General features: G+C 37.6%; 1 protein-coding gene across 2 annotated transcripts in view; it reads right to left on the minus strand.

Moving 5' to 3' along the window:
- The window catches only part of KIAA0319L (KIAA0319 like), an 88,022-nt gene that overhangs the window by 25,621 nt on the left and 36,256 nt on the right, over positions 1 to 26,145 (minus strand). For both annotated transcript variants that reach the window (XM_087820303.1, XM_016218230.2), the window contains exons 4-8: positions 11,896 to 12,142; positions 9,155 to 9,256; positions 5,896 to 5,993; positions 3,055 to 3,142; positions 1,762 to 1,854 (exon numbers count right to left, since the gene is read on the minus strand). In XM_087820303.1, coding sequence (XP_087676429.1) covers positions 1,762 to 1,854; positions 3,055 to 3,142; positions 5,896 to 5,993; positions 9,155 to 9,256; positions 11,896 to 12,142 — 628 coding nt within the window. The remainder of the gene's footprint in view (positions 1 to 1,761; positions 1,855 to 3,054; positions 3,143 to 5,895; positions 5,994 to 9,154; positions 9,257 to 11,895; positions 12,143 to 26,145) is intronic.

A 26,145-nucleotide genomic window follows, 5' to 3' on the forward strand; every position in this document is an offset into this window, starting at 1 on the left:
AATCTGGCAAAATTTACTTTTGTCCCTGCAATTTCTCTTCTAGGAATTTATCCTACATTTATCCTTGCACATGTGTTAACTGTCATGCTTACAAGATTATTCATGGTAATGTTATATAAATAGCGAAAGACCAGAAATAATCTAAATGTTCATCAATAGAGATCAACTGAAAACAAGTATATATTCCAATAATGAAATGATACACACATATAATGGAAGGCTATGTAATCATTAAAAGAAAAAAAAGAATAAAATATTTCATATATTGATGCAGAAAAATTCTCCAACATATAGAAATAGGCATTGTACATAACAGTGTACATAATGTTTTACAATAAAGATAGCATATGTATCTTCTTATATATGTATAAGATATCTTTGGAAATATACATAAAATAATACCACTGATTGGAGAAAAACTGGATAGGTGGGAGATAGGGATGGTAGTGAGTCTTTTTGCCATATACGTTTACATATTATTTAACTTTGACCTATTCAAAAATAAAAAATAGCCCTGCTGGTGTGGCTTAGTTGGTTGAGCACCATCTCATGCACCAAAAGGTCTTCAGTTTGATTCCCAGTCAGGGCACATGCCCAGGTTTTGGGCTCTATCCCCACTAAGGGGCGTGCAGGAGGCAGTATCGATATTTTTCTCTCAGATCGATGATTCTCTCTCTCTTTCTCCCTCTCTACAACAAAAACAAAAACACACAAAACAACACACATACAAAAAATAAGAACATATTAAAATACATATATATAAAAAATAAAATGGTACTGTATGAACCTTTTCTACCACTCTCACAAGTGCTTCTTCCTGTTCTGTCTCGTCTCTCGTGGCCTGCTATTCTTCTAGCCTCCTCTTCTTATCAGAACTATCTACATGAAATGTTTAACATTGCTAGAGACTCCTCTGCTAACGCAGTAACCACCTCTGCCAAAAACCACATGACAGTCACGGTAACAGGGCCTTAATGGATCTCAGGAGAAACCAAGCAAATACTGGTGAGATGAGAGGCCTGAAACCTCCTGCACACACATAACCAGGATCAATGGCAAAGACCCAGAAATCCTCTCATGTCCTCTGAAGGGACAATGTTAGTGAGCGCAGGCAGGGATGAGGAGCACCTTCTGTGAGTCTCTCTAGGAGAAGGCTGACAATTTTTTTTTTTGGTTTTTTGTTTTTTAAAAAAATACATTTTTTTATTGATTTCAGAAAGAGGGAGAGGGAAAGGAAGATAGAAACATCAATGAGAGAGACAGTCACTGATCGGCCACCTCCTGCACACCTCTGCTGGGGATCGATGCTGCAACCCGGGCATGTGCCCTGACCGGGAATAGAACCCCAATCTCCTGGATCCTAGGTTGATGCTCAACTGCTGAGCCACCACCGGCGGGCAAGGCTGACAATTCTGTTAGGCAGTGATGGCTGGGTGAGAGCTCCTCAGTTACTCATCTTGCCATGATAGGAAAGAGCTTTGTTTCCATAACTGAGAATGGTGACTCCAACTAAGAAAATTTGAAAACCAGCAAGATTCAACTAAAGTAATGCTAAATGCATGCATCATCCCGCTTTCTTACCATCTCACTTTAAACAAGCCACATGGGGATTTTAAACAGGGTTTTTACTTCCTAAACAGTTGCTTCAAATGGTTGGTCCTCCCATAAAGTGGTCAAGAAACAGACATAGCTGGCCCAAATCTTTGACTAGGGTACCCAGTGAATGCTCTTCTAAAACATCGTGCCTAGGTAAATACTCACGACTGCCATCAATGACTGTAGAAGTGGTTGGCAGAGAAATCTCCTGGAAATGTGGTGATACAATGGCAACAGGAGGCCGATTCTTACGGGGCTCTGCAAGAAAATGATCCAGAAGAAATTAAAAGAGGGGCTTTGTAAATTATAGGAGAAGCAGGCCATATCTGGGTGGGTTATAACTGTTTCCATTACATAACTGGTGGCTGAAGCATCGCCAAATGCAAAAGTCACAAGACCGGGTTGGCATTCTAAAGTAAGACACCTAGGAGTGTTTAAACCTCTTCCAAACCTGACTATTCCGAGGACCACGCCCTGTGCATTCTTTCAATGCTCATGTGCTATCTAGTTTATGAAAAGTACTAAAGCAGCAAGTAACTGCTTTCAGGCAAGCCGACCAGAGGGGGACAACAAATAAGCTTTGTGCAATAAAGGCCATGGCAAGCAAACTATCCCTTGCCATAAGACTGTGCTGAAAAGATAATGGGTAATTTCTCAACCACCTGGGAGCTGACTGTGTGGGAGGTGACTAGGCTGGAGTGCTGGAAAGGACCACTCTGGTCCACCTGAATGACTGCGAGCTCAGCGGCCTTTTCTTTGAGAAATGATCAAATGACCTTTATGCTAAACACATTTTTAAGAAACAGAAAGTATTACCTTGGCTACAAGGTTCAAGGAATTAAAAGAAAATCTATTACTAACAAAGACACAAAATAGTATTAAGGACTTGTGCCAGTGTAGGTGCCACTTGCCAACTTCCCCCAAATATCTCTGAAAATGCAAAACAAGATACCTTGCTATCTCACTGTAATTAACTAATCACTTAAAAAGAATGATGGAATTTGGTGTTCAAGGTGTAAGAGAACTGGCAGAGGTTCAGTGAGGAAGTCTGTGTACAAAGGACCATATTTCTGGAAAGAGATCAAAAAGGGCCAGCCACTTGGCTGGTTCTCCTACATGCTTCTCCTAGGCTCCTGGCTTTCTTGTGTCTCTTAATTACAACACATGGTCTTCTCTCAGCATGACCCACTGGAGAAGTTCTCAAGCAGATAGGCTATTGCTCAGGCATACTGCACTGTGGGTCATGTGACTGTTTCCTGTTCAGCAAAGTGTTCCAACTAGAACCAAAGTATATACTTTGCGACCCTAACCTTTTACTACATTGAATTAGGAATTGCGCAATAAATGTATTACACACAAAAAAAGAATGAAAATTAGAAACCCCTAAAGTCAAATCTCCATGTCCTTGGGCATCCTCAGAGGGAGCAATGGAGGCACAGTCAGGGCTGAGATGCATACCTGGTTTTACCGTCACGTTCACACAGCCTTCCCCATGGGAATTCTGACCATCTACAATCACTTTGAATTCATACAGGCCTGGAGTGAGCTGCAGAAAGGACGGAATATCTTATAGGCAACCACAAGAGCAGCAATTATACTTAAAATCACACACATGTGAACTTTCCCATGCTGATTCTTACACTCTCCTCTTCTTGCACTGTTTTCAAAATAGAGAAAGTAAACTAGCCAAAGAGATGAAACAATGAATTAAAAACTAAAAAACCATAGCTTTTAATGTGAATCTTATTACTAGCTGACTCTGGAACAACAGAAGGGATTTTAATATCTCTGTACTCCCATTTTCTTTTAAGAAGAACATTAAGGGCCCTACCATCCTATTTCACAGTTATGAAATTAAAACAATCATCTCTGCATAGAAAAACATTTTGTAAAAATACCAAATAGCTCCCAAATATCTGACTATTTTTCCCTTCGGACTTTCGCTAACTGTATAAACATAATATAAAAGAAAAAATAATCATCCAAAATTCCACAGTCCAAACACATCAATTAATCATATTTCTCTCATTTCCTCCCAGTCCTTAACCACACAAAAAATAGTTTTAAACAGTTCATCCACTGAACAAACATTTGTTGAGAACAATTCTGTACCAGTCATTGTCCTAGGCCTGGGGTCTGGAGATGAGTAAGATAAGATCCCTGCCTTCAAGGAGCTCATATGTCAATAGTATCCAGGGTCTAGCTAAAGTGTGTATCAAACTTTTGTTCTTTCTTCCATTCATTTAGCATGAACACTTTTCCCATTATAACAGTCTTTTTAATAGTAATTTTAATGACTGCAGAATAGTATATGAATAAATGTACCATAATTCACATAATCATTCCACATTGCTGGCTATTTGAATTATTTCCAAATACTTACTATTATAACTAATATTATGACATCCTTTGGGAAAATGGAGTTTTTTCTTTCTTTTGAAGTATCTTCTTTGGGTAAATGCTAAATGCATGCAACGCTTCTGCCCACCTCCTCCTTCTTGTAAGGTCATACTTTCTTGGCTCTCACTTCCCTGCCCCATTCCTCATTTCCTTCAGTTTCCTCTTTCCCTTAATGACAGTGTTCCCCAGGATTCCAATCACAACCCGTTTATTTCTTCATTCTACACACTCTCTCTGGATGATCTCATCTATTACCATGGCTTCAGCTGTCATCTATTTGAGGTTGGTGTGCAAATTTAACTCTGTCCCAGACCTGTAATGTTACCTATCTCCAATCCCTTACCCCTTATTAGACACCTGCACTCAAATGTTTCACAGGTGCCTTAAACTCACTCTGTCCCAAAATGAATTAATCACCTGCAAACTCCCCAAACCTGCTCCTCTTTCTGTGCTCATTTCAGTGAATATCACCACATTCATACCAACATCCACCCAGGTGCCTAAGCCAAAGGCTAGAATTATCCTAAACTTCTCTTTAACACCTTCATCCAATTAACTGATCACCAAGTCTTATCATCAAGACCACCTCCATAATATTTCTCCAATCCAATCACTGCTCCATTCACCCCGCCATCACCTTAGTTTTTAACCATTCATAGCATAGTTGTTAAAAGCACTGGGGTTGGGAGCAGGGTTTTAGAGACAGAAAGTTCTAGTTCAAATCTACCATTTAATAGCTTTGTGAACTTCGGCCAAACCACTTTATTTTTCCAATTTTTAGTTTTGCCATTTGTAAAACATAGATTACTATCTACACCTTGGGGTTGTTATAAAGATTAAATAAAATAACTGCATAAAACATTACTAGTTCTAGCATATGGTATGAGCTCAATAGGTGGTTAAGTTTTATTTTATTTTATTTAGTTAGTGTGGGTTTTTTTACTCAGGCTATTATCATTTCACACTTACATTTGTCAACAGATTCCTCCTTGGTCTCCCTGGTTTGAATCTTATCTCCTCCAATCTGCAGTCAGGGTGATCTTTCTAAACTGAAAATCTGAACATTTCTTTCTCTTGTTTGAAACCTTTCAATGGCTCGATGTTCCCTCCGGACAAGATTCAAAGTCCTTACAAAGGCTCTGTGCAATCTGGCCTCTGCAACTTTCCAGTGTACTTGTGCCACTGCTCTTCTCATACCACAGGGTCTAGTCAGGCTGAACCATATATAATTCCCCTTTTCCCACATTTTCTCTGTAATATTTGGCCCAGTGGACATATTATCTCCCCTGCTTATAGGATTATTACTCTACTCTTTACCCAGTTAAGTTAGTAACCTTTCATGACCCAACCGGACCAACTGTTAACCTTTCACCTGCCACATAACTAATGTACAATAAACAGTTGCTAGGAAGGAAGGAAGGGGGGAAGGGAGGAAGGGGGGAAGGAGGGAAGGGGGAGGGGAGGGGAGGGGAGGGGAGGGGAGGGGAGGGGAGGGGAGGGGAGCTATTTGCTTGACCAAAGAAAATGTAAATTTTTATGGCTCTTAATAACTACACTGAGTCTCAAAAAAGACTGAGCCAATTTATACAACCATGTGGCCACAAATAACCTAGCTTATTTTCCAAATTCTAAAATCCTTATGTTACCCTTAAAAGCTGTTTAGTATATATTTGCAGCTATCACTACCATGCTTATACAGTCTTCTCATCATAAATGAAAATTTGAGAATCATACACTAACAAATACTGGATTTCAGTGAGTCAAGACTTTTGAAGGACTCACTGCTGAAACACTGTTCCTGACTTGTGTGGACAGAAAATTCTTAAAAATTTTAATAATTATAAATTTTTGAAAATGGTCAACACTTCCACCCCAGCAAATAACAGAAGGCGAATTCACCTTGGATAGTTTGAGGATCTTGGAATGTTTCCCTTCCATTTCTCCACTGTAGTCTTTAGGATGAGTAATCAGTTGCCAGTCGTAGGTGTAGGTTTCTCCTATAGAAGGGCAGTTACAAAAATCATCAAAACACACACCTACACACAAAGAGGGCAGCCACACAGCCTGCCAATAACAAATCTCTTCTAAATCTTGACAAGGCCTTTAAGATTTCACCCGAAAGTCTGCAGGGAAACCAAACATTCTTTTTGAAAGAAAGGGCAGATTCTGCTAACTCAGCTATAGTCAGGGCTTCCACTTCCTCCCAGCAATGATCAATCCTGCCTCATAGCCACCCTACTCAGGACCAACTCTTCCTCAAAATACCAGGTTTCTCCTGGAGTGGCATCTCAATGAAAATGTATGCCCTACCAGCCACTATAGATGAACTCATTGGGAACAAAGTCCATTTTCTTGCAAAACTTCTTTTGTAACAAAGAACAGCAATAACTTCTAAATAACATGGTTCAAAAATAGCTTTTTACAGAGTGCTAACAATGCTCGTCTCACCGAGGTCATCACACCCTGGTGAGTTAAAAGAGCTGCTTCATTCCTGCTGAGCTAAATAACACACTGCAGAAGATGGCAGAGGATGGCCCACTTAAAAGAGGCCCCACTGAAGTTAATTAAGATCAAATGAAGCATTAAATGGTCCTCATTTGTAGCTCAGACTATATGACTGGGTGAAGCCAGGATAGAATGCCATTATCTAAATGGAATCCCGGCTCCAGTTAAAGTGGTCTTAAATTTTGGGGAACAAAATGCATTTCTGGCTAGGAAAGAATGAGATTTGGTAGGAAGGTTTAGTTTAAGTTACCACCCTAAAGTGAAAAATAAAAGGAAACATAAGAAATCTCAAATGCTTAGCAGAGAATGGTCATCTTTTTCTTCACAAGTTCAAAAGTTAAAGATAACATATAGAATCTAATTCTAAGATAGCCTTCATCTTAAGACCAGATTTTCTTTTATAAGCCTGAGATACAAGATCTATTTTATTACTCTACCTTCCTCTCCAAAATACTAGTTTCCTTTTGGCTGGTTGTCAGCCCAGGAGCTCACACAAACGTGCATGGAGAAGTTAGGTTAGATGAGAGCAGGGAAGAAGCAGCAGAAGTAGGATTGGTGCTAAGAGATGACATTCCTTCCAACTGTAGTTGGACATTTTTTTCCACACAGAAAACAGATCCACATTAGTTTGGGAACTGACAGTTTTATAATATCTAAGGCTAACAACACAAATTTCCAAAAAGGACAATAATCCTAGGACAGAAAAACCCAAGGGATGAATTATGCCTTAGAGCCAGAAATTTACCCAAGGGTAGGAATGACTAAGTATAGGTCTGTTAGACAGAATGCTGGTTTTAATGATTTAGGGCAGTGGTTTTCAAAACTGTGCCTCCAAACCCTGGAGGGATCCTGAGAGGAGCTTCAGGGGCTGCCACAGGAGATGAGGTGGATGAAGAGCAGGCAGAGCTGGTCCTGCCTCATTGTCCTCACCCTTTGGAAATTTGAAACCATCCACCTCACGTATCTGATTAAAGGCTGAAGAACCTGGGGAGTGGAGAGTTGAAAAGAATCTGTTTCTGAACTGATGCGTTTTGGAATACTGATCTACAAGCAATATTAACACAGAGAAATGTATATGCAAAGAGAGGTTAGGAAAGAAATTACAGTAGAGCCCAGCATATCTTTCACCAAAGAGTGGAAGCAACAGCAGCTCAAGGCAGTTCTGTCCTCATCACTATCTTCAAAGACCAACAACCCCATTCACCTTAACTGAGCACCAGAGGAGGAAAGGAAAAAGCTCCTCTAGCCTGGCCGGTGGCTTAGTTGGTTGGAGCATCATCCCATACACCAGAAGGTTGCAGGTTCAATTCCCAGTCAGGGCACATATGTAGGTTGTGGGTATGATCCCCAGTTGGGGCACCTACTAAAGGCAATCGACAGATGTTCACTCTCTCTCTCCCTCCCCTCTTTTCTCCTCTCTTTAAAATCAATAAGCATAGCCCGGCAGGGGTGGCTCAGTGGTTGAGCATCGACCTATGAATCAGGAGGTCATGGTTTGATTCCCATTCAGGGCACAGGCCCTGGTTGCGGGCTCGATCCCCAGGACAGGGGGTGCAGGAGGCAGCCGATTAATGACTTTCATCACTGATGTTTCTCTCTCTCTCCCTCCCCCTTCATCTCTCTGAAATCAATAAAGACACATTAAAAAAGAAAAAAAGCATATCCTTGGATGAGGATTAAAATTTAAAAAGCTGCTCTAGAGGAAGATGGAATGAATTGACAAGAAATACTCAACCTGAGGGCAGAAATATAGAACAGAGAGGGCATTTAGGTTCTGGAAAAGTACTTTTTGCATAAATATACTATTTAATATGAGGCCCAGAAAGTAGAAATACTGTATTGGAAATGTGCATACCTAAAATGGAAGTACTCCTTCCTGAATCGAGTATGGCTTTCTATTTGACTAAGCTTATACATGACATAATATAGACCCAACGCAATCATCCTCCATCAAAGAATGCTTCACTTCATGTTGTAGACAGTCTTAAGAGAATATGTACGTGTTTATAAGTCAAACCTTGGTATATTAACTTATATTTCAAAGGTGAAAGGGATGCTCATATTACAAAAGTTTTCTTAAACAATGAATTAATTATCCCTTAATTTATATATTTTGTAAATTTGAATTTTATATATTACCTTGGGCCTTTTTTTTCAGTAACAAATTTACAGTAGCAGTAGTCTTAAATAACTTCTCTACAAGTTTTGTACCTGTTTGGCCAAAATAAAGAGGTAACCTGAACCTCAGTTTCTTTCTCTTTTAAATGGGTATCATACAACCTACATTTAATGAGCATTAGCTATATGCTAGGCACTTAAGTGGGTGCCTTATATACCATTTCGTTTTGCCCTTAAAGTAACCTAATAATGTAGGAATCATCTGATTTTACTGAGAGAGAAATAGAAACTTAGAGAAGTTAAATAACTTGCTTAAAATCATTCAGCTAATGACTGGCTGAGTTGAGATTTGAACCCAGGCTTGACATCAAAGCCTATGATCTCAAACATTATATTGTCTTGCATATCACATAAATATTTGTGCATGTGCATGCTATATCCTATTCTCACAGGATTGTTGCAATGTGTAAATGAATTAAGATATGTAGATATCATTCGAAATTAAAACATTACCCAATATAAGGGGATGTTTTACCTTCAAGTGCTTCTTGGAGAACATATGCATTTAACTGGACTTCATTCTTAGGCAAGGTCACCTGGACATTCTCTCCAGCAGATACCACCAGTTCCTTTATAACTGCAAACAAAGAAAATATACAAGAGATAAGAAATTAGATCCTAACTGTCTCATTTCTCTCCTTCCTTTCGTGGCCAGATTTCTTTGATAAACATATTCAGCTACTGCCTTCATTTTCTCATTATTTATCCACTCTAATTGCCTGAAATTTGATTTTGCCCTCACTTTTCCATTGAAAAGGCTCTTTTGTGGTCGTTAACAAACTGCTTCTTGGCAAATCAAACAGCTGTTCCTCAACCCTCATCCTTTACCTCTGTGGTATCTGATACTGCTGACTGCCTTCATCTTAAAACTTTTGGTTATCACGACACCATATCATTATACTTTTCATCTTTTCTCTATACATTTTCCACACCGTGTTTTAACTATGGTCGAGGTTTAAGCTCTGTTTATATAGAGTTCAATAAACAGTGTTCAACTCTGTTTCAAGGATCATCTTCATGCTGATAACTTTCTAAATAAAATACATATATGAAGGCCTGGCCAGGGAACTCAGTTGGTTGGAGGATTGTCCTCATAGGCCAAGGTTGTAGGTTCAATCCCTGGTCAGGGCACACACAAGAATCAACCAAGGAATGCATAAATAAATGGAAAAACAAATCAATGTTTCTCTCTCTCTCAAATCAATTTTTAAAAATACATATATGAAGTTTCTAGAAGACAAAGCACGTGTCAATCACGCCAGCCTTAATTTCTTTCCATCCCAATTGCTACAACCACAGGCTCAGATTATTCCAAGAATCTTCATTGTTCTTCCCTGTGTTAGCTCTCCCCACTCTAATCCATTCTGCCTTCCTAAAACACCCATCATCATTACTTTTTTTAAAATAATCACCCACCATGTTACTCTCCTACTCAAGACCCCCCTTCCCACACCATGTTTAAGGCCAAACTCATAACCTGGTACTAGAGAACCATTATCATCTAATCATACCATCTCATGCTATCTACCCACTTCTGTCTCTGTTATATTCATTTCCCTTCTACTCTTTTTAAAAAAAATAATGTTTTTACTGATTTTTGTTTTTTAAAGAGAGAAAGGAAGGGGGTTGAGAGAGGAACATCAATGTGAGAGAGAAACACGGATTGGTTGCCTCCCATATGCAACCCGACCAGGGATTGACTTGGTTATATGCTCTGACTGGGAATTGAACGGGTGACATTTTGGTGCATGGGACAATGCTCAAATAATCGAGCCACACCAGCCGGGGCACTGAAGTCTACTCTTAGGGAATTGGGGTGTAAGCTTTCTTTATTCTAAATACAGTACTTTGCTTTTAGCTCAAAGCCACTCCTCTCCAAGAAATCTTCCGAGACCACTTCAGTTCAAACTGATCTACTACTTGAACTACTTTAGCATTTTTGGAACACCACATCAGCTAATAGCTATATGTTGTCTTTATACTATTCACCAGCTATTTCATAAATGTTAGGGTTTCTCAACTTTGGCACTTTGCACCAGATAATTCTTTGTTGTGGTGGAAATTGTCCTGTGTACTCTAAGATATTTAGCAGGATCCTGGCCTGTACCCACTAAGCTGTCAGCAGCACCACTCCTCCATAGTTGTAACCACCAAAAATGTTTGCAGGTTGTTGAGAAACACTGATTATATAAATCTTATTTCTTTGACAATAATTGTTCATTTGGTTGGTACAAGACCTTGGAACTAGAAAGCTTAAAGCAGACAACTGGCTAGTCCACCTATATTTCAAGACTGGAGGTGAGAAAGCTTCCTAGATAAATATGAAATTTGAGATTTATCTGTTTGCTTGGGAACACTGCATGCACTTGGAGAGAAATAAAACCATCCATTATGGAAGCTTCACCATTTAGACACCCCAGGAGGTAGAATAAGAATTCTCTGAAGTGACTTTCAAAAAAAACAAAAGAAAGAAAGAAACCACTATGCTTGGAGAAAGTATAATGGACAAAAATACAGTACAGCCCAAACCTTTCACAATTACACCAAAAATTACAGGCATTTTTGTCTGAATAAAAGTTACTTTAGTGCCACAGGATTAAAACCCTAAAATTTCATGTTATATTATAACCAAAAAAAGACCCTTGGAAATAAAAATTTGGCAAAAAATCATTTTCACTGGCTTTCAGGGGTTGAAGATCAACTCAGTTTCCCTGATTAACCATTTCCTCCTAACACCTCAGAACAGCACTCATGAAGCACAGACTTGTTAAGGCAATATTCTATGTATAAATCTTCCTATGGGTTGCTTTAAAAAATAAAAATGCCGTCAAAATCAGAGAGAGAAATATCTGACCTACAATCAGCTGTTCAGAAGGCAAATAGGTGCACAGATCCAACTCTTTCTTCCCAGTGGCCTCTGCTTGCTCGATTCCTTGAACATTATTTAATTGAATTTTGTGCGTTTAAGTCCCAGGCACAGTAGAATGTGGCTCTGGGAAAATGAGCCTCATAAATTCCCATAGGTTGGGGCCTGTTGAGAAAAGGATCGAGAGCCCCAAATCCTATGATTACAGTGATACTTACAGGATTATTTTTTCTCTAAACTACAGAATTAAAAGGCATGCTTCCCTCTTTTCTTTCCACTAAAAGGAAACATTTTGATCAAATGCTCTACTTTCCCATCCTATCTCCATGGGCAAAAGCAAAGGGCCTCACCTGGATATGGTGCTGACGTGCTCTGGAAAGAGGTGTGGGGGTTGGGGGTAGCATAACTGTAGGAGGGAGTCACTGGCAGAGGGGTAGCAATCTGGGTTATCCCAGGGCTTTTTACTTGCTGAGTGCTAGGCGTAGTACCCAGATCCTCTGATGTCTCAAGTTGGACTGATACAGTCTTTGACCAAACAGGAATCTCCCCAGCCAGATCTGTGGTTAGGGGATTAGAAGTTGTAACTGCCTTGTGGACCTAAAGAAATGCAAAAATTCAATTGAGTAGGCAAAGTTATACAGTCTGTTTTTTAGGTATGTCTCATGAAATAATTACACATTAAATGTTTTTAATGCAGTAAAACTGTCAAAAATATTAAAGAAATTAATCTCACCACCCAAGCTAGTGTTAAAATGTTGATATAAATCTTCCCAGTCTTTTTTTTCTATGCAAAGAGTTTTACTTAAAACAAAATAGTAATAATCATACTATGTATAGTACTTTTATCTTCTTTTCTCAACATTTACCTTTCTACAAATACTTATTAAGCACTTATTATGAAACAGACCTTCTTGATCCAAAATATAAATAAAACATAATCGCTGTGGTCAAAAGTGCACAATCTAGTGGGGGAGAGAGAACTTAAAACATAATAAGCCAAAATGGTAAATATATCTATAAAAGTTATGATGAACCAAAAAAACAATCTGAGAATATTTAACTCCAAAGGGGAGAATGTGAAGAAGGTTGATTTAAATAAAGGCTATCTGGAGGTAGAGAGTCCTGAGCTGAGTTTTAAAGGATAAAACAGTTGTTTACTAGACAGAAAGCTGAGGTGAGAGATGAGTATAGGCACAAGAAATGAGAGTAACATGGCGTGCTGGGAATTGAGAGTCATAAGCCAAGTGAGAGGCAGGAAGTAATGAAAGATGAGCTAGAAAGTGTCAAGGGCCAGACTAAAGATAGTATATGCTACTTTAAGGAGCCAGTTAATGGTGAGCAATTAAAGTGTTGTATGCAGGGAAGTGACAAAGCCAGGTTTCTTTCTTTCTTTCTTTCTTTCTTTCTTTCTTTCTTTCTTTCTTTCTTTCTTTCTTTCTTTCTTTCTTTATTTATTTATTTATTTATTTATTTAAAAATATTATCTTTATTGATTTCAGAGAGGAAGGGAGAGGGAGGGAGAGAGACAGAAACATCAACGATGAGTCACTGATTGGCCGCCTCCTGCACGCCCTCTGCTGGGGATGCAGCCTGCAATCTGGGCATGTGCCCTCATCCAAAATCAAAACACAATCTCTTGGATCCTAGGTCGATGCTCAACTGCTGAGCCACGCCTGGCTGGACAGGTTTGTGTTTTAAATAGATGGTTCAGGCTGCTGCCTAGTGTATGGGTTTGAAGAAGACAACTGCAGGAATACCACTCAGGAGAGTTACTGTGTTCATCCAAATGAGACATGATGAATGGCTAAACAAAGGTGGTAGTATGGATTTTTTAAATGAACTTAACTGAAATATAACTTACATAAAATTAACTGCACACATTTAAAGTGTGTAGGTCAATGAGTTTTGACAAGTGTATAAAACCATGTAACTATAATCAAGAGAGAGAACATTTTTATCAGTCCCAAAAGTTGGTTCTTGCCCCTCTGCAGCAAATTCCTGCCTCCATCCTTTGGCTCAGGCAACCACTGATTTGTTTTCTGTCACCATTAACTAGTTTGGGCTTTCTTATATTTCACATTAAAAAATATTATACATTCTATTGTTGTTTCTGGCTGTTTTCATGCACCATGTTTTTAAGATTCATCTGTGATTGTATATATCAGAAGTTCATTCTTTTTTACCATCAAGTAGTATATCATTATAGAGATATCAAAATTTACTTATCTGTTCATCTATTGATAGAGATTTAAATTGTTTTCAATACTCAGCTCTTATAAATAAAGCTGCTATAAATATTTTAATACAAATATTTCTGTAAATATATGTAACTTACTGGACTTAAACTGTAGACTGCTTCCCCTGCAATGTGCAACAATGGTTACACTGTGAAATTCTTGCAGCTCCTTTATTAGCCTGGTCCCTTGCAGGTCTTCTTGAATAATCTGATGATTGGCCCAAAATTTGGCCATAGATTATATTCAAATTTGGTGGGGCCTGCTCTCACTGTGCTTTCTTTATTTTGGAGATTACTACCTAATTTTTCAGTCTTAGACTCTGTCCTCTGATACCTCAAGTCAGTAAAACTTCAGATTTCTGCAACCTGAGCTGCACATGGTTGGGAGATGCACTCAGTTTAAGCAGCAAACTCACAGAGCTCACATGCTGTAGGTTCAGACTTTCAAAGACAGAACTTTGCCGCTCTGAATTCTGCCTGCTTTTTCACCAGGTCCTCTGGACTCTCCCCATGTTTAGAGGTTCCACCAAGGATTTTAGTAGAGTTTATAGTCAGGTTATGGGTTTTACCCTCTTCTATGGTTCTTCCTTTTTTTTTTTTAATCCTCACCCGAGGATATTTTTTTCCATTGCTTTTCAGAGAGTGGAAGGCAGGCTGACGCTCTATCCACTAAGCTAAACCAACTGGGGCTCTTCTACGGTTTTTCTTACTTTCAAGGGTACCTCCACTTATGTTTCCAGGTAATTTTTCTATCCTGAACTCTGTTCTTTGCCACCATGAGAAAGTAAGACTGAGGTTTTCCACTGCCACTTTCCTGTGCAGTGGGGACTGGTTAATGCCCTCAGGCAAAAAATGTAAAAAGCTGCAAACTCAAAATTCTTATCACTTCCAACTCTCCTCTAGCTTCTGTTTCCTTTTGGATCCTTTCCAGTTTCTTTAAATACAATTTTTACGTATTTTATAATTTTATCTGTGGGAGAGTTCAGGAGACCACTTTACTCTGCTACCATTACCAAAAATTTCCCCTGAGAGATGGATTTTAAAATATTAAGGATCTATATTTGTGAAGCTGAAATGCATCTGGGGCTTGGTGAAAAGAATTTAAGATGACTCCCATGTTTCTAGCTTGAGTGAGGGACTAACTATAGCAGTGTCAAAAACTAAGATAGACTGGCTCTAAGAAAATAACAGGCAGGTTATGTTTTAGACATACTGAATCTGAAGTACTTATGGGAAATTCAGACAGAGACCCCAGAGTTAGAAATGAATTCCCAAATATAGCCAAAGCCATGGGATTAAATGATCTTACCCACGAAGAATATGTACGTAAAGAAAACAGGCTCAAAAACAGAGTATGTAGGAATACCAATGTTTAAGATGTGAGCAGATGAAATGACCCACAAAACTGACTGAAAAGGAATTATCAGAGAGAAGGGGGGAAAAAGGAAAGTATTACAACAAGAAAGAAAGGACAACTGCAACCTGTGTAAAACAATGCAGATAGGTTCAATCAGATAAAGACTCAAAAGAATAATATACTTGGCAATTGTGAGGTTACCAGTGACCCCAGTGAGAGCAGCTGAGAAACCAAGTTCCATGGGGCTGAGGATTAAATACAAATGAACGAAGAAGGGAAAGCAAATGCAGGCCACCCTTCAAAGTTCTGGATGAAAAGAGAACAATGTAAGAGGAACTAAAGATGCAAGGGGACAAGATCACGGTTCTATTTGAAGAGCTGAATTTGAGCAATAAGCATCATGTTCTCAGACTGAAAAGACAATGATAGTTTAGACTGTTGTACATTTAGGAGAGCATGTAGGCCCAACGCGGGGGAGTGAGTATCGAAGAAGGCTTCCTAGAAGTAAAGCCTGTGGTAAGTCTTGAAGAATAAGTAGAAGTTATGCAGGTAAATGCCCCCCACCAAAAGACAAGATGATGTATTATAGAACTGTACACCTGAAACCTATATAATTTTATTAACCAATGTCACCCCAAGAAATTCAATAAAAAATTAAATAAAATTTTTTTAAAAGACAAAAAATATGGCAGACTTCTGCTTCCAGTCAAGATGGAGTAACAGGGACTAGATTTACCATCCCATCTACAACAATTCGAAAGCCAGACAAAATATATGAAATTGCAGCACTCAAGACACTGACATTAGGCAATGAAGAAAAGCAATTCCTAAGAAATGAAAAAATAAATGAGTCCTATGCCCCAGACAACTGTCTAGAGAAAATTTCTAGGTCACAGCACAGGAATAGGAAATCCAGAGAGAAACTGGCAGTCTTCCTGAGTTGAAGAGTTGTAGCTGGAAGTCTGGGAGAGCAGAGAGCTACAAAGAGACAGAACTCTAAAGATCTGAAGAGGATCCCCATGAAGTATTCAACTGAGTATTGATCATCTCATACTTCTGTTGAAACTACAAAGGCCAGAGAAAGAACTACCCAAAATGATTACAGGGCACAGTACTCAGAGTTCACATGGGCTAGGAATAATACCTCTTCCAAAAAGTCAAAATAAAAACTTCATAATTCATAGGCATCAGTTAGAATGCTAATAACCACACAAATGTATCATCTTATATTTCTGTAGAACAGAAATCCAACACAGATTTCACTGGGCTAAAATGAAGAGGTTGGCAGGGTTGTGTTCTTTTCTGGAGGCTTTAGGAGAAAATTGGTTTCCTTTCCTTTTCAGTTTCTAGGAACCACACACTTTCCTTGGTTCATGATCCCCTTCCTCCATTTTCAAAGCAAGCAATGTTAAATCTTTCTTTCTGTTTCTTCCGTAGTTATATCTTCCTCTTCCACTTTTAAGAGTTCTTGTGATTCAGTCTTACCTGGAAAATGCAAGATAACCTCCCTATTTCAAGATCAGCTGTTTAATAACCTTAATTTCATCTGCAACCCTAATTCCTCTTTACCATATAATGTAACATATATCCAGGTTCCTGAATTAGAACACTGGCATCCTTGGGGGGAGGGATATTATTCTGCTTACCACAACTAAGAAGTCAACAAAAAGGGGTAAAATGGAATAAAAAATACCCCTTAATTCAAAGGAAAGCATAAAAATACAGACAAAATAAACAAAGCACACATGGGACAAACAAAATAAATACTAAGTTGGTAGACTTGAATACAATCACATTAATAATCACTCCAACTAATCAGCAGAGACTGTAAACTGAATAAAAAGCAACACCCTATATGGTGAAAGGATGGAAGGATGGGAAAAAATATATTATACTAACCAAAAGCAAGCCTGAGTGGCTATGTTAACATCAGACAAAACAGACTTCAGAGCAAAGAATATTACCAGAGATAACGATAATTTTTTTAATGATAAAGGGTCAATTCATCAAGAGGACATAATAATCCTAAACATGTACACATCTAATAATAGGACTTCAAAACACATGAAGCAAAAGCTGATCTAACAGTAAGGAGAAACAAATATATCTACAAATACAATGTGATATTTATTACCTCTCTAAATAACTGATAGAAATTAATAGAAAATAAGTAAGAATATAGGAGATCTGAACAACACTAACCAATTTGACCTAACTGACATTTATAGAACATTCACCCAACAATAATAGCAGGGTACATATTATTTTCAAGTGCACATGGAACATTTAATAGGCTAAACCATATTCTGAGCCATAAAACAGGTCTCATGAAATTTACAAGGATTCAAGTCATACAATGTTCACTGGCAACAATGACAATAAATTATCAATCAATATCTAGATAACAATATTTAGAAAATCCCCCCGAATATTTTAAAACTACATAACATACTTCTAAACAACTCAAGGGTCAAAGGAATAGTCAAAAGGGAAATTTTAAAGCATTTTGATCTGATTGAAACTATGAACACAAAATATCAAAATTTGTAGGTTGTGGCTAAAGCAGTGTTTAGAGAGAAATTTATAGAACTAAATTGCCTATGTTAGAAAAGAAGGAAGTCTCAAATCAATGACCTCACATTACAACTTAAGAAACTACAAAAAGAAGAGCAAATGAAATCCAAATTAAGCAGAAGAAATGAAACAATAAAGATTAGAGCATAAATCAATGAAATAGAAAACAGAAAAGCAATAAAGAAAAATGAATGAAATCAAAGACTGTCTTTGAGAAAATCTAGCTAGTGTGATCAGGAGGAGAGAGAAGGAGAGCAAGGGAGAAAGGGAGAACACAAATTACTAATATCAGAAATAAGAGAGATAAGATATTAAAAGAACAATAAGGGAATATTGTGAACAATTTTATGCCAATAAATTTGACTACTGGGATAAATTCCTTGAAAGACACAATCTGTCAAAGCTTACTCAAAAAGAGCTATTACACATAACCTAAATAGTTATATAGCTATTATATAAATTGAATTTGGAGTTTAAATTTTTCCTACAAAGAACTCTAGGCTCAGATGGCTTCACTGGAAAATTATATTGAACATTTAAGTAATAAATAGTACCAATTCTACACAAACTCTTCCAGAAAATTAAAGCACAGTGAAAATTTCTCAACTCATTTTATAAGGCCAGCATTACTCTGATGTTAAAACCAGACAATGACATACAAGAAAAGAAAACTACAGGCTAATATCCCTTGAACACAGATGCAAAAATTCATAACAAATTTTAGTAAATCAAGTGTGACAATATATAAAAAGGATAAGACACCATGACTAAGTGGAGTTTATCCCAGGAATGCAAGGTTGGTTTAACATTCAAAATCACTCAAGTTAGTCACCATAATAAACACACTAAGAACAAAAACCTATATAAATCCCAATAGATGTATAAAAAGTATTTGACAAAACCCAACATTTATTTGTTACAAATTCACATAAAACTAGGAATAGAAAGGAACTTCTTCCACCTGATAAACGACATCTTCAAAAAACCTACAGCTAACATCACACTTAATGGTGAAAGATTGAATGATTTCCCTAAGATGAAGAACATGGCAAGGAGGTATGCTTTCACCATTTCTATTCAACATATATTGAAGATTCTAGCCAGTGCAATAGGCAAGAAAATGAAAAGGCATCCATCCAGATTGGAAAAGAAGTAAAATGGTCTTTATTCACAGACAACGTGATTACACATATAGAAAATCCTATGGAATCTACAGAAAAGCTACCAGAATGATTGAGTTTAGCAAGGTTTCAGGATACAAGATCAATATACAAAAAGTAATTGTATTTCTATACACTAGCAACAAATAGAAACTGAATTTTTTAAAATATCAATTATAATACATCAAAAATAGAAAATAATTAGGGATAAATCTGAGAAAAGAGAGCAAGATCTATACACTAAAAACTACAACAAATCACTGACAGAAATTAGAGGTGACTTAAATAAAAGGGAAAGTATACTGTGTTCATGGACCAATAGGCTCACTATTATTATTAGGCTATCACTTCTCCCCCAAAATTGATCTACAGCCCCAAATAATTCCAATAATCCCAAAGGACTTTTAAAAAAAGAAATTGACAAGATGATTCTAAAATCTATATGAAAATATAAAGGACCTAGAATAGCCAAAACATTTTTTATAACAAAGAACAAAGTTGTAAGATTGACATTATCCGATTTAAAGGCCAATTACAAAGCTATCAAGAGAGTGTGGTGTTGATGTCAGTATAAACAAATAAATTGACGGAACCAAATAGAGTCCCAAAATAGATTCATAAACATATGTTTTCAATAAAGATGAAAAGCAATTCAATGGAGAAAGGATGGAAAAAATATGGTGTTTAGCACAATTGGATATTCATATGCCAATAAACAAAATAGAGCAAAACCCTTCCATCCATAGCTCCCACCATGTACAAAAAATTCTAGACCTAATTTAAAATCTAAAACTATAAAACTTTTAGAAGAAAACTTAGGAGGAAATCTTTCTTAGATAAACACCAAAAGTGTGGTCTATTAAAAAAACTGATAAATTGGACATCATAAAATTTTATATCTGCTCTTCAAAAGACACTGCTAAGAAAATGAAAAGACAAGACATAGACTGAGAGAGATTATTTCTAAATCACATATCTGATAAATGACTTATATGCAGAAGATATATGTAAGAAAACAACCCAATTTTTAAAAGTGGGGGAAAATACGAACAAACACTTTACCAAAAAAATATGGATAGCAAATAAGCACATGAAAAGATATTCAACATCATTAGTCACTAAGGAAATGTGAATCAAAACCACAATGAGGTATTATTACACACCTATTACAATGTCTAAAATTAAAAAGACTTACCATACCAAGTGTTGGTAAGGATGTAGAACAACTGGAACTTTCATACATTACTAATGGGAATGTAAAATGGTATAACTGTTTGGAAAACAGTTTGGCAATTTCTTAAAATAGTAAATATACACCTACAATATGGTCCAGCCATTCCATATACCCAAGAGAAATTAAAGCATATGCACACACAAAGACCTGAACACAAATGTTCCTAGCAGCTTTATCTGTAGCCAAAATCTGGAAACAATAAAAAATCCATCACAAGTAAGCAGATAAATTATGATATGTCCACACAATGGAATACTATCCAGCGATTAAAAGGAACCAACTACTAACACATACAACAAGAATGAACATCAAAACATTATGCTAAGTGAAAGAAGCCAGAAATGAAAGACTTGAAAGACTACATAGTACGTGGTTCCATTTATAAAAAGTCCAGAAAAGGCAAATTTAGAGAGACCTCAAATTAGTGGATACCTGGAACTGGGGGTAGAAGTGGGGATGGGACAAGGGAACTTTTGAACAAATTGGCACAAGGGAAGTTTTTTGGGTGACAGAAATGTTAACAAACTGGATTGTGGTGATGTATAACTCTGTATACAGTAAACCTTCAATTTTGCAGACCTTGATTTAACAGATTTCAGATTTAATGGACAAAATTTCCGGTCCCTACATCATATGTGAAAATTAATACCCTGTTGATTTTAAAATGCTTTTAACCAAGACTTGCTTACAATTAAATTAACAGGTTATTTTTTTGTTAATTCACTGTTAATTTTTAAAAAAATATATCTTTATTGATTTCAGAGAGAGAGGAAGGGAGAGGGAGAGAGAAACAGAAACATCAATGATTAGAGAGTCATCATTGATTGGCTGCCTCCTGAGCACCCCCGACTGGAGATTGAGCCTGCAACCCGGGCATGTGTCCTGATCTGGAATCAAACCACAATCTCCTGGATCCTAGGTCAATGCTCAACCGCTGAGCCACGCCTGGCCAGGCTCACTGTTGTTTTTAACAAATTTTAGTGAATAGGCCATATGTTAGAAAAAACATTATAGTAATTCACAAACATAAATAAATATTAATATTTACAACTATAGTCTACATATTTAAATCCAAGAGTCACTACTTATAAACAACATTTGGTGAATGATTAGCACATGATCACACTGCATCTCGTGTGGTACTCGGTTCTGTTGTCACCTGGCATAACTTTCTGTAGCAGTTTTTGTTAGTTTGAGGATTTTTTCCATTGATATTTAAAGAAAGTGAAAGGGAGGGAGGGGGAGAGAGAGAAACATCAATGTGAGAGAGACACATTGATTGGTTGCCTCCTGCACACACCGCAACTGGGGCTGGGGATCGAACCAATAACCCAGGTATGAGCCCCTGACTGGAAATCGAACCCGCCACCTTTTGGTGCGAGGGCCGACTCTCTAAACACTGAGCCACACCAGTCAGGGCTCTGCAGCAGGTTTAATGCTGATGTTCCCACGTGCTCTAAGCCATGCCCCAGCCCTGTGTGTTTACTCATGGTGACTGGTGAATGCACGCACTTACTAGACCTATTCAGTATAAATTTAAAATTACAGTAATACATATAGAAAACTTTTCTGTGAAATTAAACTTTTCATACATATTTAATTTCAATTACACAATGTGTCTACATAAGTCAAAAACAGGTAAACTATCTAATTTGTCAATTTTTTAACATACACATTTGGAAAACCTACTTTATTATATAATGGACTTTTGGCTTTAATGGACAACCCCTTGCCTGAATTAGTCCGTTATATCGAGATTTTACTGTATTTACTAAAATCACTGAACTGTATGCTTAAAAGGAGTGAGGTCTGTGGTATGTAAATTATACCTCAATAATGCTGTTAAAAAGAAAAGTACATCATGTATAATTCCATTTATTTTTAAATTCTAGAAAATCTATAATAATCTAAAGCACACCAGTGGTTGCCTAGGGATAAGGGTGGGAGAACAGATTACAAAGTGACAGGAGGAAGCTTTTGGGGTAATGGATATCTTTTTTTTTTTTTTTTTGTGGTGATGGTTTTATGGGTATATACATATATCAAAGCTAATCATATTGTATCTTTAATCATGAACAGTTTATATGTCAATTATACTTTAATAAAGATGTTTTTTAAAAGTATGGTGTCCACAGAGGAGCAAACATTAAAGTATGGCTGGAGTGGAAAGTAGAAGAGAGTAACAAAAAAGCCATTCATGCAACCAAACATATAGTTTTAGTGGCTGCACAATGACCCTTTTCCCCTTATTAGACAGCTTCCACTTTTTTATTAACTAAACAGCATCTCATCATTGAGTGCAAAGCTCTTTATTTAGAAATTACTGCTTTAGAATAGATTCCTGAGAAGTATGAATAATTTTAAGTAAGGCAAACAGATTTTTATTTTTAAAGAAACAGCTTGTTTATTATTTATTATTATTTATAAAGAAGCAGGAGGAGATATGGAGCAAATTATTTTACTTCAGAAACTGTGAGGTAATAGTGAAATTTTTAGGGGATGATATAGGGTTGGTGACACTTGGGTGGAATCTTTTTAGGTAATTTTTTCTGGCACTTGACAGAAATCATAAAAACTAACCCAATTCTGAACAAACCGTAAGTCATATAACCATGCCCCAGGAGTACATCTATTTCTCCTTCAAAGAAGCTTTATTCAGAATGCTGACGGGTTTCTAGTCGCGTTCCCTTTCTCCATCTCTCATCTCACTCCCTCCTCCTCCCCCTTTTTCCTCCCTCCTCCCTCCTCGCCCCCAGTCTGGGGCTATCCTCTCCAAATCAAGCAAGCAAGCCCCACTGATTATGATTAATACCATAATTCAAGATGATCAAAAAAACATTCCATCACGAGTTATTCTGTTTTGAGTAGGAGACTTCAGTGCACACATAGTATGTTGATACTTACCTGGGTCATATCATCACAGTCTGGGTAGAGAACCTCCTTGCTAAGACATGCTATCCTGGTGTCTACTTAATATTAAAGAATGATTTGCAAAAATTCAGCTCTCAATACACTTTGATTTGAGACACAATTGTATTAAAATAAAAACTACCATTGTCACAAGCAAAAATCCTACTAGATGAAAGACAGTGTCTTCCTACACTAGCAAAGCCAGTGGGGTATGAAATACATATCCCAAGCCAATTCTCAGCAAATAAAGATGAGGCTGAAGAATATGGCAGGGTTTATATTTGTAGTAGTTAGTTCAAAGTTATGTCTTCTCAGATCTCCCTGGAGAAACTAAGACCACCAAAGAATGGAGAAAGGGGAAAGGATGAAAGGAGTGTTGTTAACCAATCAATGGCTGCTTTTGAGACTTTTTTTTTTACAGTGACTCCTTTGGCCAATTAGCAAGCGTCTGTTAATGAATTCACACCGAAATCCTCACCACCTCTTGCTTTATAAGTTAACTAACAAATTAGCCAATAAAACATTTTCAAATTCATTTCACATAGCAAAACCAGACAAACAGATAAAAGAACCAGAATACTTAAGAGATTACAGGAGAAAGTAAGCAGCTATGGTGAGAAAATTTAAAGAAAGGGCATTATGGTTTAGACACTAATACTTTAAAAAAAGGAAAATACAATAGCAGGAATTTCTGCACACCCCTACACAAAGAAACAGGCAGCCCAGGTTTTCTCTCCATGCAATAAGCCACTCATGTAAGGTTATGAGGGTGGGGAGGTGGGGTTGGGAGTGTGCTTAGTGAATATATGCACACAGACAGTAGTGGAAGAGCCTAACTCACTGAGGGGTTAGAAACCAATTCAAATTATATATACCAGAGAGCTGAAGGGGGCCTGGGGCTAAAAAATTTGTTGGTGTCTGCTGCTCAGACAACTAAAGATGAGAATCTGAGAAAAACTAGGCCCTGAGGGATTCCAAATTTGTCAGGAAATAACGGCCAGAAGAATAAATGAACCCTTGGCAAAAACTTTACAAGCCTAAAGGATTAAAGAAACAAAACAAAAACCAAAAGAAAGTAACCAAGCAAAAAACCCTGATAAACAAACCAAACCAAACCAAACCAAAAGCAGGGAGGAAGGGAAGAAAAACTGCTTGGATTTCTGTCCCTGGATATGCCAGCTCTTTTCTGTTGCTGCCCACAGCCCATGCCTCTATCTCCTGGTAAGAGGTAAGCTCTGGCCTTATGTAGAGTCAGCACAAGCTTTCCTCAGCGAAAAAAAGCAGAGAGGTGTCCAAGGGTTTGGCTCATTTACCCACTCAGTCATTTGTTCCACAGAAAGCCACTAGTTTGTAGGGGCTGAAATGCTGTGATTATTGACTGCAAACAGGGAGATAGATGGGAGAGAGGAGGATCTCAGTCTTCCTAAAGACAAGCCCCATATGTAGGGATATCTAATTGGACCTTCATTTTCTGGGCTCAAAGAGAAAGTTTTCTCCTTTCACAAAGCAGGACTGGCAGCAATTAATTGCCAGTGGCTGAAATGCTTGTACTGCAAATGTCCAAGTACCCAATCAACAAGCCTTCATGCTCCTCCTGCTAAAAATTCAGAGGTTCACGGCACAGAGTGGATGTAGTAATTAAACCAAGCAGTACCAGCAGCTCCTTCTTTAAATTGAGAAAGGGGAATAAACTGGTAATATTCCTTTCCACTTTTGGAATTACAAAAGCTCAACAATACTTGCTCTTGGATACAATATATGTATATTTCAAAAAAGAAATAAAAAAGAAAAGGAAGAAAAATGCTACTGCCAACACAAGGTCTTTGCAGCTCTGCAGGCGTTTCAGGCAAGACAAGTGCAATTTATGATACAATTTCTTCCTACTTGGATGCAGAGTTGCTTGACCTACCTTAGTGAAAACAGTATAAACAGTATAAACTAGAAACTAGTGCTGCTAGCCAGTCATCTCTAATTAGAAGGAGAAGAGCTGCCATGTATACATTTCTCTTCCTTTCCCTAGTGTATTAAACAGAAGTTTGAACTCCAAGTCCTCTCCTAAGAGAAATGCCTACCAGCTAACCATTCTGAATGTACAAAGCTATCCATAGCCTTCCTAAGCATAGCATGTAAGGTTAAACATAACTTGTCTGGATCTGAAGACTTCACTTTGCCCCATTTTTTAGCAATGCCTACAGTTCTCAACATGTAATGCCAAACTATACAATGCATCTGTGCACAAAGGCTCACTCCCACATTTTAGGCTCATAATTTAAGTTATATTCCTCCCCCCACATCTACCCATTCTCCTCGTTAGACCATAAAACTTGAGATCCTATTCACTAGCAGCAATTTATCGCCACTGCCCACAGCTGGGGAATAAGAACAATTCCCCAGCCAACACAGGGTCTTCCTTCCAGCACACATCTAGAGTTTATAAGGCCCGAGTTTGAGTTTTTGCCATCTTCCAAGAGATTATCAGGAGTAAATCTGCCATATTTTGAATTTTACTAGACTACTTCTAATTTTATTGATGACAATTATCCTGTAGTGTGCTGACTGTGCCCATCTCTCCTGTGTTCAGTTACTTCATGTTGGTAGCCTGAAATTGGTTATGTTGGTAGTTTTTATACAATTAAATTGGCAAAGTCTACAACTCTAAATTGGCAAAACTTTCCTTTTGTTTTTGTTTTCTAGGGACAAATCCAGTTGTTAAACATTTATCACACTAAACTTGTTATCCCTATAATATCTATACTTCCTCTCCTGTGAGACCCAACCTCCTTTTCTTTCTCCTAAAAATTCCATTGAATTGTCTTGGAATTTCTACTCCATGATCAATAAGTCACTTATATGCCCAGACATTTCATGTTTTGTTCCCTATACCTCCTGCCAGACAGCCTACATAATTTGCAGGATCTGGTGCAAAATGAAAATACAGGATCTCTGTTCAAAAATTATTAAGAATTTCAAGAGATGAGAGGAGGAAAAACAAGATGGCGGCATAGGGAACAGCTGCGCCCGCCGCCTCCCGCAACCACATCAAAATGACAACTAAAATCCAGAACCACCATCACTCAGAGCCTCCTGATATCTGGCTGAACAGAAGCCCCACAACCAGGGAGCTGAAGA

This window comes from Miniopterus natalensis, chromosome 9, assembly GCF_054644295.1.
Source record: "Miniopterus natalensis isolate mMinNat1 chromosome 9, mMinNat1.hap1, whole genome shotgun sequence".
In the NCBI taxonomy this organism is placed as follows: Eukaryota; Metazoa; Chordata; class Mammalia; order Chiroptera; family Miniopteridae; genus Miniopterus; species Miniopterus natalensis.